This window comes from Musa acuminata, chromosome BXJ1-10 (genome assembly GCF_036884655.1).
Source record: "Musa acuminata AAA Group cultivar baxijiao chromosome BXJ1-10, Cavendish_Baxijiao_AAA, whole genome shotgun sequence".
NCBI lineage: Eukaryota > Viridiplantae > Streptophyta > Magnoliopsida > Zingiberales > Musaceae > Musa > Musa acuminata.
Genome location: NC_088336.1, coordinates 25,119,361 through 25,139,400, shown reverse-complemented (window position 1 = coordinate 25,139,400; position 20,040 = coordinate 25,119,361). Strand labels below are relative to the sequence as shown.

Sequence of the window (20,040 nt, the reverse complement as noted above, 5' to 3'; positions counted from 1 at the left end):
GCCACCGAAAGTTTTGCTCACCTTTTTCTTGGGTGCTTCTGCCTTTCTTTCTCCATGATAGGTGGCACTTCATGAGATTGCTAAGTCCAAAGATGTACCATTGAAGAACTGCTGTAAAGGCAAGGAAGTTAAAAGGCATACATCAGAGCTCAGCATGTGGCTTATGATGGAGACAAAGTCACCATCAAGTTAAAACTTTGAGTTGCAGTTGTGTGGGTATGGGCTGGATGTGACATCCTTGGTTAATTTTGTCTGGCAAAATAATCTCTCTATTCATAAATGTAAAATTATATATATATATATATATATATGATTATGCTCAGATTAGTAACCAATCATTCTTGATCTAGTACTAATAAAGCATATCACACCAAAAGATGCTCTCACACAAGGATAAGAAAGCAGCAGCAATGGCCAATTAAGGTAGATGGTCATCTCCAATGAATAAACTTGCCACCAACAGTTCAAAGCAGAAGAGAGTAATTTGCAAGGTGAAAATGTGCAGGAAGCATGATTAAGATATATGGGAGAATAGCAAGCACAGGTGAGATATAGATTTCTGCTCGAACTTTATCAAGACACTTGTCATATATGCTTCCCTGTGGCATATAATTGCAATGCTTCACATGGCCACCAACAGACAGACATCATTGAGAACAAGAACAAGTGGATCACTGTTTCCAGGGAGAAAGCTTGATCTGAGGGAACATACTTTTACCACCATTTTCATGGTACTATATCTTCCTCTAGTTGAATGATGGTGGGGAAACCTTTCAAACCTTCCATGGACAACATTATGGACAACATTTTACTGTTCCACACCAAACTTCTCAATGAATACAGTGGATATGGTTTTTACCACGCACACACAACACACAAGCATCTAAGGTTCTTTGCAAGAACAGAGAACCTGCCCATGAGGCTTCAACAGATGAACAGTAGCATGAAATGTCTACAAAGTACATCTCTGTAACAAGGAATCAGCTACAGTCACCCACAGAAACTTGTAGATTGTTGAATAACAACACCATATAGTTCTTTCCAGCCTTTACTCAACTGAGAGCAATGATCTCTTACCTGAACTGAGAACAGCACCAAGAACAAAAGCACTATAGCCATTTCATCATTTGAACCCAATCAGGTATCCCATTAGCACCACTGGAAAAACTGCACGGGGCACGAACGATCAACGTTTGGGCTAGACCTCATAAAGAGAGACCTTCCATCTTTTTGCTCGTGGTCACAGGCATCCCTCAAATGGCTGATTCACAAGTCAGAAATGGTACATGGACAAAGAGTTCGAGAGTGACACTTCCAAATAGGAAACAGTGCATGATAAATAAGTTGCAAACGGCAAACCCGACCATACAAAGACTTAAAGCAGCACAATCTGATAAAGCTGATGTCCCTACGACATATTAAGAGCCTATTGGCAAGTCTTAGTCCTTGCAGAACAGCAAGCCACAAAATATAATTAATATATATGAAACAATTGCTGACTAAAACCCTTGAACTTCCATTCTCAAAGACCATTACAGCTTTCTGATTCATTTGTCCTTTCTCAAGCATGGCATTGTGCCTAGTTCCGGTTCTTGCATTTCTCCATGGCCCTCGGAGCTGGGAGAGGAAATTATAGTCTTGTTAGTCTAAAAAGCAACAAAAAAAAATGCAGTAGGCAATAGTCTAATCTGAACATTGCAACCGTAAGCAAGCGATATGTAAAAATTATCAGTACCTTATGAAATTAATCATGACTATCCAAACAAAGCAAAGCTTTTAAATATAAATATGACAAAAACATCTTGCTCAATATACAAGATGCTAGAAACCCACCACTTAGGTTTTACTGGTCAGACTAAGTTGTGGGATTAAAAGAATGGTAATTAATAAAAATCAAATAAGCTACAAACTAGAATATCATAAGATAAGCAACACTTTACATCATATGTACTAGAAGCTTTAAGTGCTTACTAATTTGATAGTTTACTGTTGACTTTGACATTTTTTGAAGGTAAATAATGATTACCCTCATTTACCTAACACCACATATCATATTCATCATATTTGAGATATTAACTGATTGCTGGATACAATGTAAAACGCGACAACTAGCCTGATCATGCATTAGATGTTTTAAAGATAAAAAATATAACTATTTTATAGGTATCAAGTTGGAACAACACAATAGCTAAATTATGCATTTTAAGATCATGTTAGAAGCACTCATCGATTCAAGAATTGAGATCTGCAAAATAAAATAAAGAACATTTATAGAATCTTAAGTAATGTAGAACTTCTCAATGAAGGCAGAGAGATCTAGAAAATGTAACAAAGAACCTTTACAGGATCATACTTACCGAGTCCTATAGCATCTGAACCCTTCATGATCCTAAGCCTCTTGCAGGAGTCTGTAAACATCCTGTGATTTAAGAAACATGATTTGAATTCGTCAACATTAGAGATACTACGACTGGTAAAACAGAAAACACATTTGCATGCTTGTTGTGAGATGCATACATATATATATATATATACATACACATATATATATATATACATACACATATATATATATATACACATATATATATATATATATATATATATATATATATATATACATACATATATCTTCTAGATGAAAATGAATCTGAATGCAGCAGTTTTCATACTTTGGTAGTAGGTTGACACTAACAATGTGCCTAAATATTCTAGATATAAATTGTCTAGAGAAAATTGTCAATGGCTATGTCCTAAAGAACATTGCATATGTTATTCTGTTTATAAGAAAAATAAACTGGTGGAAAAAACTTGACATATATGATTTATAAAGTTGAACACATCTTAGTGATCTCTCCTCCACTGAAATGATCAATATATCGGCAAGAAAATGAGGCACTTACTCCCATGGCACATCACCAACAAGCATCCAGTCCCCATCCTTATCTTCATATGTCAGTACATATTCAGAGCCATTTAAAAGATCCATCAAACGGCTCTCAGACAATCCATCTTTGCTTGGTATTCCATGAGAACCACACTGACCTGAAATCATCAAATTACAAAGACAAGTAAACTCCTCGTAACACTAAAATGTTCTTAGAAAATTAAATGATACTGAATAAGAATTTTTTTAGAAGAACTCTACTATATCATTTAGTCCACATTAAATCTCTGGTAAAAATGAATTCAATCATAAGAAAAGTTATCCACGTCTAAGTTCCTTGCCAAACACACTCATGAATAACCCAGACGAAGAAAGCTAAAAAGAATTTCAAGTACAAGAAATAGCAATTGGATCCATAGGTCACCATCTATGGAATGAGAGAGAGTAGAATAATATGTTTAATCTATGAAGTCTGCGACTTTCTTTTTATTTTTGAGGAAAAGGTGGGGCAAAAGTTTGATATTTGGTGATAATTACAGTAGATAGCGATTACTGAAATGAGAAGTGTTGCAAAAAATAATATTAAATAATTTTATTAAGCAAAGTAGATCAAGAAAAGAGCCATATAACATATTATTGTTATTGGTAAAAAGGCATCTATACATTAGAAGGGGAAAAAAAATCCTCAAGGCTCAAAGAGAATAAGGAAAAGCCAAAACTCACCAATCGTGAAGCAGCTGAACATCTTCTCAAGTGCTGATGACAGTTCCTTATAGTTCTTATATATTTTGAGGTCAACTTTCCTGAGGTAGGGGGCACCATCCATGCTAACCTTCACATAGAGACACCCTAGCCCTTGTTTTCCATCAGCATCATCTTTATTTTTAGATGGATTTGGAGCCATAGTATTTTTCCGGTAACTACGGATTGGTGGCCAACCAACCACCTGTGCCCTGGCACATACATAAGATGTTCAAAGTTCAACCATCTTTTTACATAATATTAACTAGCCAAAGCTAATTGATTGGTCATTAATACAGAAATTTCCCTGTTTGTAATAAACAAGATAAATTAAAAAGCTGAATCTTTGGCTCGAAATACTAAGGGCTACACACCTTGATATCTAATAGGAAAACAAAATGCACAAGAAAGATCCATTATCAGCAAAAGGAATAAAATGACCTTAAGGTATCTCATATGGAGAATAAGACTAAGCTACGGTATAATAATATGCAAAGAAAACTATCTCGAGATAGAATAATGAGCTCTTGATCCTTCTACAAAAATTAAATGTGCCAATTGCCAAATTTTCTCTTGTAGGGCTGTGGCTTGAAAAGAATTTTTGTATTTTAGTACTACTTGCTTTGTTTCCCACTAAATCATCGAACCAAATTATTAAAAAAGTTTTAAAAATTCAGTTCAACACAGCAGAAAATTAATCTTTTTTTACCAGAGGACCAGATCTACAGCCCAACCAGCAATAATTAGTATTGCAATCGGAAGAAACCGGTTGGGATTCTAGCTTCTTACTATAATTTTATGAAAATGAAAGACATGCATGTATTTAAACTCTTTGGTAACTTAACATAACTCCTCTTCCTCATCTGCAATTGGCGGCTCTTCCCTTCTGTGTCTGTGTTTTGGACCGGGAGGTTACATCACCAAGGTCGTAGTGGACATTTTAAATGCTAGGGATCTCTGGACAGGTGAAATTGCAGAGTGTTATGGTTGAAAGATGGATGCTGGGCTTTTGCTCAGGGGAGAGATGAAGAGGAAGGAAGGCTACGGAGAGGACTATCCCTCATTAAGTTATTCGGCAACAAAAGAAACAATCTCCCAGTTAAATTGACGGTAGAGAGTCGTATCACTGGAGATCCCGTTGTTTCTCAAAGCACCAAAGCGTTGCCACCAAGATTCTACTTTTGTTGAAGCAAATCTCACTCTTCTCTCAGAAAGGAAGTAATCAAGAAAACAGACCAAATTGACATGACATATTCAAAATGATAACAGACTTTTAAACAGCATATGCATCAGAAAGATCAAAAGTTTCCCACAAAAGCCTCGACTTTTGATACCTCAAACACACCAAGAACAATTTAGGGCACTTACTTCGCTGCAGGAGCCATCGCACGATCGTTCCCAACGGAACTACCGACCTGTACGGCGGCCTTCCGCTCCTGCCCGGCCGCCTTCGCTGCCGCATCCTTACCCCCAGTGCCCTGCCCAGAGAGCTGCCCTCCGCTGGCCCCGGCCACCGCCTCCCCTCTCGGCGAGAACAAGCCACCGCCTTTCCCCAGCTCCACCTCAGATCCACTGTCTCCGGACGCGAAGCTCCACTTCCCAGCCCCATCGATGGCATCGGAGAACCCCCTCTTGGCACCGGAGACGAAGCCCCTGGGGAGCAGCTCCAGGGTGAGCCCGACCTTGTCCTTGCGGTCGGGCGACACCGACCCCGGGAGCCCCAGCCTGAGCTCCGTGGCCTTGAGGTTGAGGGCCCCTTCCTCCCCGCCGCCGACGGCGGCGGAAGGCACCTCCGAGAGGCCTATGTAGTCATGTTCCAGTGGCGGTGACATCAACCTCCGTCGAGAGCACCAGAGAACATCAAAGTGGTGATGATTTGAGAGTCGTAGTAGCAGCAGTAGAATCACAAGAAAGAAGGCGAGGAAAGGAGAGAACCAGAACAAAAAGGAAACACCTTTGGGTTGGGTTTTGTTGTCGTTGGGGAGAAGCTTCCTATGGCTATATTATAGTTAGTTTAGCATAAAATGATATTTACTGTTTAATTAAATGGACCGGATTTACTTTTTGGAATTACCTATTACAGTCGATTAATCATCACTTTTGATATCTATTAATAAAAAAATTAGAAATTAAGATTTCATCAAGATGGGGACTACATTTAGCAAAATACTTGAGCTTTCCTCACAAGAAAAATGATATCCTAATTTGTATTTGTATTGTTTTTAGTATTTTAAGAAAAAATAATAAAAAAAGAGAAAATACTTTTAAAAGCAACAAAAAAAAAAAGAGCTTTTTCCTCTCTCTTTTTCTTCACCTTTTGAAGCAAACCGCACCGACAAGTTTCTGGGAATTCCCTCAATGTTCCCTGATAAAGTTATCCTTTTTCACTTTTTTTACTATAAAAAAATGTTTTTTCTGCATGATTTCAGGTGAAAAAAGGGAGCTGTATATTTTTATGATTCTTCTCTTGCATTTTGACCCAATTTGACCAATTAGATTAATAGTTGACGTCTCTATTATTTCTTTTCGATTTTAATTTATCCAACAACATAAATTCGTTTTCTTAGTCGTGACAATTAGTGGCCATCTTTGGGTTTAATGCTATCTCCTTGTCGTCGAGGCGAGACCCCGGCAAACCGGCAACCGGGTACAGCCGGTGCGGCCGCGGGGACGACAGCGACGAGAAGGAGCCGGCCGACCGGCACCTGTCACGTCCGTACTACCGACACCGGCCGCGACGGCCCGAAACGTATCCGGGTCAATCAAAGCCGAACGACACGTGTGGCGCACGTGGGGTGGACGCCCTCGAATACTGGTGACACCAGGACGAAAGAGGGACCCACGGCGGGCGGCGTCGTGTGCGTCGATGGGGCGGGCGGGAAAGCGAGGCTCCTGTCTCGAGGGCGACACGAAGGCCCCGTGGATGTTGCACGGGGACGCGTGGCCGACATTTAATTAAAGAAGGAAAAGGTGGATGTTTGGGTGGATTGGGGAAACGCTTTGGACCACAACGATGCGGCCGTGAAAGGAGAGAACGCAAGTCTGCCTTTGTCTCTACCCATTCACACCCACCCGGAACGAATGAACCAGCTTCGCTCTTATCCACAGCACGCGGAGCAAACAGAGGGATCGCATTAATTGGTTGGATCATCGAATCAAAATGTCTAAAATCCAATGCTAATTCGAAGGATAATTATGGCTCGTGTCGACGTCCCTCAAAAGCGTGATTCGCCTCGGGGTGTCGTTGGAGCGTCGATGTCCTCGAGCACAGAGCGAGCGGACTCCGGGGGAAGAAGAAAGCGGCGCTCGCGGATCGTTTGCGGCCTGTGCACGGCTCTTTCTACTCGCTTCTCTTATTTTATCCCCGCGTGGGCCCACCCTGTCCCCCCGGCTCTCGACACGGTGGGTCCCGCGCGACATGGCCTACCCATCTATCATCTAAATGCTACGGTGGAGTCTACTGTCTCTGCACGTCGCTCGCCCCAACCCCCACATGGGGAGGGAGGGAGAACCGTATGGCGACGGCTTTGAATCCCGTGCCTTGTGTGATCAGATTAGAATTAGGCCCCAAATCAGACGGCGTCGTCCCCGATGCTGATCTTACGCGGTAGGTCACCGATTGGATTCAATTTTGTAGGGCGATTGCTTCGGGGATCCGCACCCAACATTGACGGCACGATGTGGCTTCCGTGGCTAAACGCCATGAGAATTGGTGGTCCGGCCCGATTGGATCGCGTCGGACGCAGCGATAGGGGCCAATAATTGAGATCGGTAGGGCTGCGGGAACCAATCAATCATCAGTAGGTGACAAATGCTCGAGCACGGATATCAGCAGGAGATTTGGGCTGCTTCATTCGTCGAGGAGGACCAGCCTAGCTAGTGAATCTTAGGTGGAAGAGAAGCTTTGTGTAGGTGGCATATGGAACAAAGTGAATGCAGCTCCACCTCAAACTAGGGTTTGTTTTTGTTCCTCTGTCAAACTGGATCATGGTTTCAGTTCTTTCTTTTGTGGAACAAAGGAGGGAATTCTTTTCCTCCTTTTTAGTACTGTTCTTCCCCATGGGAGAATAAGGGTGGGCCTAAAAACCCCTTTAAAGTACTGTTGCCTACATTAGCAGTAACAATGACATCCTGATATAGATTTTTAATCACTGTGAATATATGGGCAGCAACAAAGAATGGTAATCTTTTTTAAGGAATAATTTTACCTACAACTTCACAGTATTAATTTATATTCAAGTGCATGAAGTTTTCATCAATACAAAATTTGGCGAGGGTCAATGTACATATTCTAATATCAAAGGTTTTGACTCGAGGCACCCTAGAATAAACAATCATAAGGTAAAGGAATTGAAGAACACTTGCTCAATAAGTTCAAGATGTGCAATTTGATCCAAAGCGGTTTAATCCCGACAGTGGCTGGACATTTCACATCTCTTACTACAGAAACCATGCTTACCAAAAACTTCCACCGAGGGTGTCCCCTTGAAACATGAACACACACAACCATGAATGACTTCTTTACTTCGACCGTCACCACATGGGTCTCGAAGTACCAAGCTTCAACATAACTGAGACCTGACGAGGATAAGCATCAAGCCTGAGTGATGAGGGGAGCCGATCACTTTCATGATGTAGCACTTTGGTTCCTGGTAATGTGGCAGGTAGGATCCACCAAAGGAGGGGAATGATAATTGATGCCACCTTCAATAGCAATTGATGCCAACATCCAGGGAGCTCAGCCACCGGTCCGCTTGGTTGGTTGGAGCTTTAAAATCATAGTGGCATCTGAAAACAACCCTCAATTCAGAAGGACCCCAATAAGGCAACAGTTTAGAGACGTTTGGAAAGTAATTACCTCCTGTCCAAATGCCAGCTCGGGTGCCAGTCGTTGTCGGAATCTCATATGCTGTGCTTGAAACAGTGGGCCGAAAAAGCAATCACTAAATATGGTCTCGGTCCCTGGTGCCTCCACAGCCTTCACCTAGATCAGTCAGCAAGAAGCAAAGCATGACGTGAAAAGAAAATTTTTGGTGCACAAGGCAAATATCACATTTCAGACATCAATTTCAGAGGCTTATGGCAATTCCAGAGATATGCAGAGCCTTCTCAAACTTCCAAAAGATTTTTGCAAGTGGTTTGAAATTGCTTGCACAACTAGTCCAATCCAGTGGTCTGAAGATAAAAATCAAGGTTTCAATGAAATATGATGCTAAACATAGCTAATGAAAGTTTTACTGACTCAATCAAAACATTTGAAAAGAAAGAGAAGACCATTAAAGTTCTTTTTGTCATTGTAGGAAAACACAACTTCACTGCATTATAGGAAGTGGAGAATACACATACCTCAATTTCTAGGAAAATCTTTTTTCTCGAACGAGGCCCATGTTAGTAACGTGACGGCAACCAGTGCAACAACTATAATGAGAAAAAAGTGCAAACAACTAAAATCTTTTGCATATGATATGTAGGTCCTTGAAGCTGCAATCCTTGGTAAAGTAGGAAATGGGTGTGGTGGTTTCCAACTTCACATGAACTGAGAGTGCCTTGCAGTTATTCCCACTTGAAAGACTGGTGTGAGCTAAGACTGCAGCAAAGAATATTCATGTCAGCATGAAGCTATTTTTGATTCATATCATGGACATGTCAGCTAGTAGCTTCAGCAAACAAATTTCTCGCAATTACATATCCACTAAGTCAAAACATTAAACAATTGTGACTCAAAAAGGAGAGACAATCTAAACTTTCTTTCACAAAGTATGACTAGTTTTCCCATTGTAATGGATGTTAAGCAACATTACTTGTCATTTGAACCTTCTTGAACTAGCAGAAAGATGGAACGGAGTTCCTAATAATCTACGAACAACCACGAGTTGAAATAAATATTCCATCCTTGTTGCTTTCTCTAGCAATGGACAAAACCAAAAATATTAGCATTTCACAGAATATCCATGATTCTTATGTCTGTTCTTACACATGAAATAAAAATTCATCTTAAGCCAGTCTTAAAGTTGGAAAATGAAGTTCTCTTGTCCAGAAAGCCAAAAGATACCACCACTAATGGATTAAGGAATAAATGGATGGATGAAAGGGCTTCTTCTCTTTCATGACCAACCAACAATCTTCTCATGCTAGGTTTCACCACTTTTCTGCTTCTGGTATTGATGTGAAATCATTGAATCCACCAAAATATCCTGCCATGTCGGTCTGTATGTGTGTTTGCATACCTAAATTTTGGTGTTCAAATTTGTTATTTTGTTGTGATGATGGTGTCGGCATGATGATGGCAGAAAAACCAGAATCTCATGGAATTTTAAATATAAGACGATGGCATAGCATGCATGTTACCATTTAGGACCTTTGTTAAGATGATAACAATTGTGACATCGAGCTGAGATTTACACCTGTGTAACAAGAAATATCAGTAGAGAGTTATCAGTAAGCACAAAAAAAAAAAAAAATCAATCTAAATTTCTTATTGCTTAAATAACAATGAGTTGTGAGTTATAGCTACATCTGTGCATGTCTATATTTGCCTAGACATAGAGAAGGAAAAAAGAACCTGGTTTGCAAATCCTGTCTGATGCATCAGCATGCACTGAAGTTAGTTGATGATATGACATGGAGAACAACACAATTGTTTCACCTTCTGCAATGTCTTATTCTATAAAAAACAAATCATAACATGGTGTTCCATTTCGAAATCAGTCTGCAAAAGAGGAGAAATCATGACGATCATCATCTAGCATCTTAATGTCGTAAAGAGAAATACTAATTCATATCTATCTGAGCCAATAAAGTATCTACTGAGCAGACAACACATTCAAGAAACATTTACAACGTTCAATAACTACAGAAATTGTGCAAAATGGAGTCTCAATTTCTCGATTAGGAAGTTATAAGATGGAATTACTGAATCCTTACAATAATTATTGGTTCGATGTTTGGAATGTGAAGCGGCACGGATGATTAATATGATCCGTAGAATATGACCGATATGAGTTCACAAGACAGAAACACTAGAAACCAAAATCTAATGGCAAACGTGTTGTCGAAATTTACCAATAACTCGGACAAACTAAGAATCATCAGATTCCAAAGAATGAGTTTGGAGGGTTTCGAGACTCAGAAAAGGTCACCAGACTGCCACAATGAGACGAGATCGAATAGGATTGCAAGTAGATCGGATCGAGTCACCAACTTGCGCTCTCTCACTGGTGCAGTCGAAGTGGAGAGACTCGAAGGAACGCAGCCGCCGTTGCCGCGGTGGTCGAAACTCACACCCTTCCAAGCGCGGTCGTCACTTAAGTGGTGCTTGAGGTGGGCTGTGTCGGGCCCAACTGTGGCCATCGATTAGACCTCCACGTGTAATAATAATAAAGTTTTAGTGAATTTATTTTGTGATGGTAATCTAACAAAATCATCAAATGTTACTCTGAACACGATGAGTCATCGAAAACAATATGTTACCGACGATAGAGTATTACGAACTGATGGTGATGTGACGCAAGAATGATCATAATAATTTTAAATCATACAAACCAGATTAAAAATCCCTCAAAAATATTAAGTCTTGTTAGTCAAAATAATAATAAAAAAAAGAGTAAAGCAAGCATAATAGATTTCGTGGGCTGATGTCAACTATTGTTGACGCGACTTGACCGGACCAAGTTAGGTTCGGTCCATTTGCCATCGATTCGTGATCGTGAGAAAAAGGCTCCTACGTGTCCCATCTTTATGGTAATCGTATACTAAGGCGGTCCGAATCCAATGATTAGAACCGTGCGCGTGAGTCGGAGTTCGCCAAATTTAATTGAAATCGGGCATTGGTAAACCACGGGAATCTTACTAATCCGCGATTGGGGATCCCGTCCAGATCGTACCAAGGATTGAAATCATCCAATCGGGTCCATCTCAATTGTCCTCCTTTTCTGAATTTAATCTATGCCGTCCATTTTTAGCACTTGAACCAACTGTTTGAATGGACGATGTTAGCACTGAGATACGGACTCATGAAAGGTCGAGATAGAAACGAAAGGATTCTAATTCTTCGTGTGTTTTGGAGAGGATCCTAACTTCTTTGCATGGCAGCTACCCCACCCACGTCACCGGAAGCAGAGTAGGGGGTCCAACATTCGATAAAATTACCAAATTGCTCTCCAACATCTGACACCGTCCGCTTCCGTGACCTCTCGGTTGTTCTCGCCATACTCGAGGAGAGAAGCGAAAGCGGCCGCATCGATGCCTCTCGACCGAGCGACTCTAGCTTCCTCCGGTCGCTCTGTCGACTCATCGTCGCTGTCATTTCCGAGCTCGGATCCCCCGTCCGAGTACTCCTGGGTCGAGGAGTACCAACGATCGTACCCTAGATGGAAGTCCCTGCGAGATTCCTTTCAGGTTTTGCCCTTTTAGGTTCGATATGGTTATTTTGGTTCTTGATCATGTTAGAGAGTTTCAAAGTTCGAGCAAGATTGTTTGAAATCGGTGGATTTGTGGATGGGCAGCTGCCGATCCAGGTTACCACATCGCGGGTTAACCAGTTCGACGCGGCGCGCTTGGATGTGGAGATGTCCGCCATGTTGAAGGAGCAGCTTGTCAAAGTCTTCTCCTTGATGAAGGTAACCCTGGGAATCTTGAATCTTGGATGCTGGTTGGTTTCGGTTCGAGCCTGGTTGGTAACTTGGTGTTCTCTTCTTTTTCGGGAATTAGCCAGGGTTTTTATTTCAATATGAGCCAGAACTGGATGCTTTCCTTGAGTTTCTGATCTGGAGATTCTCTATCTGGGTAGATAAGCCCACCCCAGGGAATGCTCTCATGAACCTTAGGTACAGAGATGAGCGCGATGTGCCCGTTGGAGGCAAAGCAGGTTCGTGTCCTCTTTCTTGTGTAAGTTCTCCATGTGTTGCACACCGTAGTGTATAACGAATATGTTTATTCCGCCTGGCTCTTAAGAGTTTCTGAAATCACATGAGTCTAGAGGATGACTTACTGGAAATCCATGAACTTATGGAATTAGCCAGGGATTTATCTTCTGAGAATGATTTAATTAAATCTTTGCAATTTTCCACTTGGTCTAGTCAGCATGACATACAGGTTTCAGGTATGCACCGAAGATGGCAACTACACTTGTCATAGACAAATTTCCACCTATTACCTGGACCATGTTCTGTGCTTGTATGCATGCAAGTGCATTTGTTGGTTCAAAGATGACCGTGTGTTTTTCTCATAATTCCCCTACACGTCACTTAATTTGAGCACTGTTTCCAAATGTAAGTTTTATTCATCATCATCATCATCTGATTTTTGACTTAAGTATTCAAATATTTGTAGAATGGCATTCTTTGAGTATGAAAGTAAGAAATACAAATGAGATGAATGTATAAGAATAAGAAAGTGACCATATAATTCTTTGGTGCCTTTGTTGAAGTTTTTTGTTTCTTGTTTCTGCAATATTCACTAGCATCAATCATCTACAACTAGAACTTAATGGAATAAAAGTTATATATGTTATTACCATGTTTATATATTGAAGGCAGGCATAAGCTGTTACGTGCTGGTGTTAGGTCGAGGTTGCTGCAGTAGTTAATAGAAGTAACAGCACTACAGAACAACATCACAAAGTTGATGAATGAATCAATGATGTTGATTGTCATGTTTGAAAATCAAATTTTGGTGGAGGCACTAAATTGCTTGTTCTTGTTATACATTGGTATGTTCAATTCTGATTGCAGAGGATATGGCTTAATATTTGTTATATGTGGTAGAGGTGCAAGTTCAGAATTCATACTGCTCTGGTTATTTCTATGCCTTAAACATTTCTCAGCAGTAATGGGAATTATCTATATGTGAGAAAGTAGTAATTCAAATTATTCAAAGATGCTTATAGTGCCTTTATTACACGTACTTGTGCCTGTTCCTAGTCCCCTTAGGATCTGATCTGAGGCTAATTCAAGGAGAAAGAGAGTTAGCATTATAGTGAGAATTTACAAGTTTGACTAGGGTCAATATTCTCTTGGTAATTTAGTTATCTCACATGATGGTTAGGGATGACAAAAGTTGTGTTGTTGTATTTGTGAAAATTTTCATGTCAATTCAGTTTTTTTATCTTATGTTCAATTTAGTTCAACAATATTTAACAATTAAATTATGTATATTTTTTAATGTGTTATTTCGTGACAATTTTAGGTTAAGCATGTTTGTATGTGCTGATTTTGGATCTCTCATCGATTATGTCCCTTATCATGTTGGGGTTGAGTTGTGTTATCATATTGTATTTAACATTCACAACCCTAATGATGTTTATCTGAACTATTTCTGTTAATTATGTGATTACCTTTCAGTTAGAACTGGGCTTGAAGGACCTGGGCTTTCTGTTTCCCAAAAGATATGGTACTGCCTTACCACAGTTGGTGGTCAATATCTATGGTCCCGTGTGCAATCATTCTCAGCTTTTCGCAGATGGGGTGATTCTGAACAGGTTAGTTTTCCCAGTTCTGATGGTTATTTTTTCCTTCATGTTTGTCAAGTTGCTTGTAGTTGGCTACTTATATATCTGATGTATATTATTCTATGATTTAGAGATCATTGGCACGCCAATCCTGGCTTTTGTTACAGCGCATCGAAGGATTATATAAAGCTGCCTCTTTCTGCAACTTACTTATATTTCTTTATTCTGGAAGGTAAGGTTTTAGGGCTATTTTGTGTCAAGATCTTTCATATCTGCCTGAATCAACTAGGCTGCCCTTAATGCACATAATCTTAAATCTGGTGTGCCTGTAAAGTATGTTTGCAAATCTGGCACACTTGTTGCTGCTTGTATGAATTAGGTTTAAGAATTTTCTAAACAAGGTCATGGAAAAGGTAAAAGGAGTGATAACACTATATCTTACTTGGAAAATATAGAATGTATAATCATATAATTTAGTTCTAAACAATATTATTGGTTATGAATTTGAGAGGCTGGTTTGGCAGCATATGTGAGTGTTTGACTTGGCAAGCCAAAAGAAAATAAGATACAAGGGTTACATACATGAAAAAAATACAAATTATGAACATAAATTAATGAGTTAGAAAACATATAAAGTTATTTTTTATACAATATTAAAATTAAAATTAAATTATTTGATATTTTCACATTTGTTTATTTAATGACATTAAGATGATGTTAGATAGGAGCTTTTTTTGCTGGAAAACCTACTAATAAAGACTATACAACAAAAAATGATAATAAAGCCTAAGAGAAAGGGCTCACAACTACTAATGCAGCCAATCCAGGCGGGTCATTTCACAACTACTAGTAGTGGGAATCTGCTTAGCTCTAATGCACCTGCTTCATTATCTCTGTGATTTGGAGGCTTTATGTGAATTATGATTCCTGATTTTGGAATTCATGGCTCATCTTTGGAATCATGATTCATATATCCCAAATCATATTCCATAATAGGAAGAATAACCACCACTTTAGCTCTCAACTCTTATAAAGTGGAGTTTAAAAAATTGTGACTTTCCATATATGTATTAAAATGCAAATAAAATTACTTTTTTCTTATCTGTTGAGACTATATATATATATATATATATATATATATATATATATATATATATATATATATATATATATATATATATATATTTATATTTATATATAAAACAAGAGATGCACATATGAATACATAATCACACTTGAATCCATTACCTCACCTAGATCTGTATCTGGACCCTGTTAAAGCTACTTAAATACTACCATGGATGAGTCAAGCTGCATCCATGTTGAGGTTCATCCAGAATCTGCCTTGTTGTGCCTGTTGAAGGCCTGGATATGCAAGTCAAATTTACACTGGTTTTAGACTAGGTTGCAACTTTTTTTGTCTATTTCATGTGTTTAAATTGATATGGGGTGCATACATGGCTTAAGTTTTGTCTTTACTAGTTCTTCAAAACCTTGATATTTGGTGATACAGGTATAGAAGTATTATTGAAAGGGTTCTTAGAGCAAGGCTTGTGTATGGAAACCCCAATATGAATCGAGCAGTTAGTTTTGAATACATGAATCGACAATTAGTGTGGAACGAATTTTCGGTAAGTTTTTCCTGAAATATGTTGAATGCCAATACTTTTCACATTGAGAGCTCTTTGTTTCATTTAAGCATTTATTTTGGCAGTTAGCATTGACTATCAATATGCTTCTTTCCTGGACATAGCTCCTTTTGATTGGTGGCATATTAATGATGAATTTAGCATGTTTGGAGACCATGCAGAGCTCTCCTAGCATGAAACCAACAATTAGCTGATGCCATTTCTAGGTTGAAGTGACTGTAACTTATATCCCTTTGTTAGATTTTATGAGACAGAAAATCTCTTCACATCCCTTCATTGCAATATTGTTAAAGATGGAGACAAAGGAATGATCTCCCTCTACATCATGCATTTGCAATTTGCTTTTGTCATTTCATCTGACTTTTTTCCAGTGTCACCTACTTTATGAATCATTATGAATAACAATAACTCAAATGAGGCTTCTCCCTTTTCCAGCTTCATATTGAAAGTGTAACTGTTATTCATAACCAAAAGTAAATACGAGGAATCTGTTATGACTATTTTATGACATCCAAAGAGAGATGCAAGATTATTACAAAGAGAAAAGAAATGCAAAATGAAATTGTTTCTTAAACTTACTAGGCAACCATATATTTCTCATGCTAATGATAATATCTTCATTGGAACACCTAGTTTTATTACTCCGATATCATTGCTTCAAGCCACCATTTTTTTTCCCTTTCAAGGTAGATTCAAGATGTTCCCTTTTGGCATTCCAATTTTTAAGATCACTAATGCACCATCAATCAGTTGGCAAAACTTCACTGTGTTGTTTGATAGACCATTTCTTGATTTATCTTGTTTATTTTGCATACTTCATGATTGTTTTACTTTAGCATTCCATTCTTCATCCTATTCGCAAGTGGTAGATCTAGATACTACATAAAATGCCATTGAGATTTTTTCTTGGCTGGAAAGTTGGTTCAGCATCCTTGGCTTGACCAAGCTCTCAGTAGCGATTTTTTTCTAGAAACAATGTAACAGTTTTTAAATAGGTGCTACCTTTGCCAATAAAGAAACAATTTACTAAACTTAGTTAAAATGTTAGAAGAAAATGAAAGGCTTGATAGATAAATGATAAATCATGTCCAGACAATGTGTAGATTCACAAGGCAATGTCAAGTGAGTGCATCCTTTTTTAGTAAAAGATGCAGTTTATTTTGAATCTATAGAGTTGAAAGCCAACTTAACCAACCAGAGGGATATGTGGAATGTGTACTAAGTAGAGGTATACTACAATTACTATGAAGCACAAACACTTATAAGCAGTTGAATAGGATAGGTTGTCTTTTAAGCTTAAGCAATATTTTCTTGTCCACATCCGCAAGTTGGGTCAAACATACTTTTATGTGTTGGCTAGTCAGTTACTTGACTCTTTCAAGTATATTATTATAAGATGTTTCAAGATATATATTTTTGCATGTCTGCTATTCGGATGCTTGATTGTTTAATTATATTCTTCCATTATCAAATGATTGAACATAAGAAGTGGTCTTTCTGGTTTTTATGATTCTTGTGCTTCTAGTGGACTTCCAGTATCTCACAATCTCTCAGCATTACAACACGAGTATCTTATTTTTTTAAGAATTTTCTTTTCCGATATATTTCTCTAGTTCCATTTTTATCTCTTTTTCTGATCAGATACTTGGATAGGCCGCTGTATTATATTCTCATGTCCATATTTCAATGCATGTTTGATGTAGATGTAACGAGAATAGTTTATTGATTCCAGAAACAACTAAATTAATATTCAGTTATAAATAGAAGATTTAACTAAAACCCTTGGGCAGCATGTTTGATGGAAATTAAGATAATGTTAATCTTCTACATCCACTTGGTAGACATTTTGTGGTCTATACCATACAATGGAAGGTCCACAACTCCATGTTAACTATGCTCAATAGCTTGCAACATCATCACCAGTCTAGCTCATTGCTCTTACATCAGTGTTTCACCTGTGGTTTTCTTGATAGAACTTCATATAGCAAAATGAAAAGCACTTGGTAAGTATCTGAACTTACTAGTAATGTGCAGGAGATGTTGCTTTTGCTTCTTCCTCTTTTGAACTCATCTTCGGTCAAGAGATTTCTTCTTCCATTCTCAAAAAATAAGTCATCTGATTCTTCTGGTAATGAAGCAGAGTGTCCCATATGTCAGTCAAATCCTACAATTCCTTTTCTGGCACTTCCTTGTCAACACAGGTATTTCTGTTTTCCTTTGGTAGAATTGCATTGCTTCGAGTAATAGTGATATTAACTGGTTTGGGTGTCTACTTGTTGTTATTTCCTAGTTTCTTTCTACTACAAGATTCAGATAGATCCTGTGCATGATGCAAATATGATGCTGCCAAAGAAAAAAAGCAGTTCAATCAAAACTTTTTTCTTGTTCATAATGTATGCTTACATGGATTAGTCAAAGTAGACTAAAGATATCCACACATTAATAATCTGCAGATATCTGAGGCTGTTTGTTTAGATTCCACCTCTTTTTTCTTTGCCTTGTAGGATGAGTTGCTGACATAATTTTGCTCTATGGAACCTTGTTAATGTTAGATTGAGAAAGATGAGATGTGCGACAAACAAGTAATCTAATGAACACTGACAAACACTCTTTTGTTATAGGGAATTGAACTCTAGAACCTGTAGATTTAACTAGCTAGAGTTTTTGAGGTTGCAAAGGAGGGTTGTTGAGGATGTTCAAATCATTTAACATTGTTATATCATTTTTTGAATTAAATACAGGTGCCTAGAATGAATAGCAACCGCCACAGTGAGGGTTGTTTGTCACAGTTTTTATATCACTACAGATTGGACTTGTAAAAGAAATATAGAGGTTTGAGCAATAGATGATAGTTAATATGTCATACATTAATTACATTGACAGTAAATTTCGAGCAATACAATCATTGGTTTTACAGTGTATTATATGTCATGAGTTCTTACATTGCCTCAAAATCTGTCATTTGGTAAGTAGAAGCTAGTTTTTTCTTCTCTTCCCAATATGGTGGCTCTGTAGATTATGCATGCCTTCGACATGAATAAACTTTCTTATATGGAAGCTTGTTGTATCTCAGTTCTTTTAGAGTTGAAATATGTAAGAGAGTTTTATAGGATACTTTTATACATACGATTTTAAACCACAATCAAATAACAAGGCTGTATGTATTTCAACTATTTGTTTTTAGTAAATTTGACTGCAGTGAATGGGATATGAGCAATGACTGTATCAATAGGTTGACAAACAGTTGCGTTTTATAAAATCCTCAATTAGTCCTTTCTTATTTATGCTCTCTAAAGCTTTGTCAATACCATTGGGAGGTGGAACATATTAAACAAGATGCAGAATGCTTTCTAGTTGCATATAAAAAAGCTGATGAAGGTGTTTTTTTTTTTCTTTCTCCAATTGCAGATACTGCTATTATTGTCTCCGCACACGCTGTGCAGCAGCCAGCTCATATCATTGTGCTCGTTGCAATGCGGTGGTCGTTGCCATTCAACGGCATGGATCAAGTGAAACCAAACCATCTAATTTAGGCGACATCAGAGAATCTTCAAATTGACTTTACCTGACAGAAATGTCATTTGTATGTTCTGTGGCTGTATAAAATGCTTGGAGGAAAACATTCATTGACTTGAAAAATCTCACAAGAATGTAGTTAGAAATTATATTTGAAAAAGATTCAAAAGAGTTGTTCACACCATAAGGAAGTAACAATTTGATGCTGTCAGTCACTTGGTATTCGTCAAAAATAAATACCGAAACCTGAAATTTTAAGCTGCATTTGTGAAATGTCCAGGTTGGAAGGGATCGCTGACTTTGTCTCCCATACAGCAGTGAAGCTAAAAACATGAGCTGCGGAGCACCTGCTTGAATTCACCGGTACGCATAGTTCACTTTGCTCGTTCTTCATCCATGTGTTTTTTTCTCTTAGCTTCTTTCTCGATCAACCTTTCAATTTCTCCTTCCAAGTCTATTTTGTTCTTCTGCTGAATGGTTTATCTTCTTGTTTCCCAGAACTTGCAGTAGTGCTCGTCTTCCTTGCCTGGGTGAGCTAGAAAAAGGAGGGCTTCCGTGGATGATGGTGCTTGTGAAACTATGACACATCAAACATGTACTAGTGTGGAAAGATAAAAGAACCAGGCCTCAGCAGAGGTCTAATCGTAGCTAATGGGAGACTGGTTTCCAGTAATGGGAGACACAATCAATTTGTTTTGTTACTGTAGACGAACAAAGTGTTGACGAAGACTGTCCTCATGATCTTTTATACAAGTTCCTCGTCTTACCATCTTCATAGAATCAATCCTTTTGAAGCTTAC

At 38.5% G+C, this 20,040-nt stretch overlaps 2 protein-coding genes and 1 long non-coding RNA gene across 10 annotated transcripts; 1 reads left to right on the top strand and 2 right to left on the bottom strand.

The window, feature by feature from the left end:
• Positions 1-1,319: 1,319 nt before the first annotated feature.
• LOC135595716 (auxin-responsive protein IAA21-like) lies at positions 1,320-5,606 on the bottom strand. Its single transcript, XM_065086982.1, has 5 exons — positions 4,997-5,606; positions 3,611-3,840; positions 2,904-3,045; positions 2,358-2,419; positions 1,320-1,617 (listed from the first exon to the last, which is right to left on the bottom strand). Exons 1-5 carry the CDS (start codon positions 5,458-5,460, stop codon positions 1,580-1,582), a joined length of 936 nt encoding a protein of 311 aa, XP_064943054.1. The 5' UTR covers positions 5,461-5,606; the 3' UTR covers positions 1,320-1,579.
• Positions 5,607-7,894: 2,288 nt separating this feature from the next.
• On the bottom strand, positions 7,895-10,909 carry LOC104001010 (uncharacterized). Of its 6 annotated transcripts, XR_010480611.1 has the most exons (8): positions 10,691-10,902; positions 10,191-10,337; positions 9,977-10,032; positions 9,681-9,855; positions 9,430-9,533; positions 8,975-9,215; positions 8,487-8,803; positions 7,895-8,416 (listed from the first exon to the last, which is right to left on the bottom strand). It is a non-coding gene; the product is annotated as an uncharacterized LOC104001010 (long non-coding RNA). The 6 variants fall into 6 exon arrangements; XR_010480610.1 differs by having other exon boundaries at positions 9,430-9,855; XR_001975839.2 differs by lacking the exons at positions 9,430-9,533; positions 9,681-9,855 and having other exon boundaries at positions 8,487-8,612; positions 8,691-8,803.
• Positions 10,910-11,799: 890 nt separating this feature from the next.
• LOC135595714 (peroxisome biogenesis protein 2-like) lies at positions 11,800-20,024 on the top strand. 3 transcript variants are annotated; one of them, XM_065086974.1, is made up of 10 exons: positions 11,800-12,025; positions 12,133-12,246; positions 12,338-12,494; positions 13,969-14,105; positions 14,207-14,307; positions 15,589-15,706; positions 17,759-17,925; positions 19,133-19,307; positions 19,521-19,603; positions 19,739-20,024. In XM_065086974.1, exons 1-8 carry the CDS (start codon positions 11,870-11,872, stop codon positions 19,281-19,283), a joined length of 1,101 nt encoding a protein of 366 aa, XP_064943046.1. In that variant the 5' UTR covers positions 11,800-11,869; the 3' UTR covers positions 19,284-19,307; positions 19,521-19,603; positions 19,739-20,024. The 3 variants fall into 3 exon arrangements, with proteins under 3 accessions (XP_064943046.1, XP_064943045.1, XP_064943048.1); XM_065086973.1 differs by having other exon boundaries at positions 19,133-19,603; XM_065086976.1 differs by having other exon boundaries at positions 11,900-12,040; positions 19,133-19,603.
• The last annotated feature ends 16 nt before the right edge of the window (positions 20,025-20,040 follow it).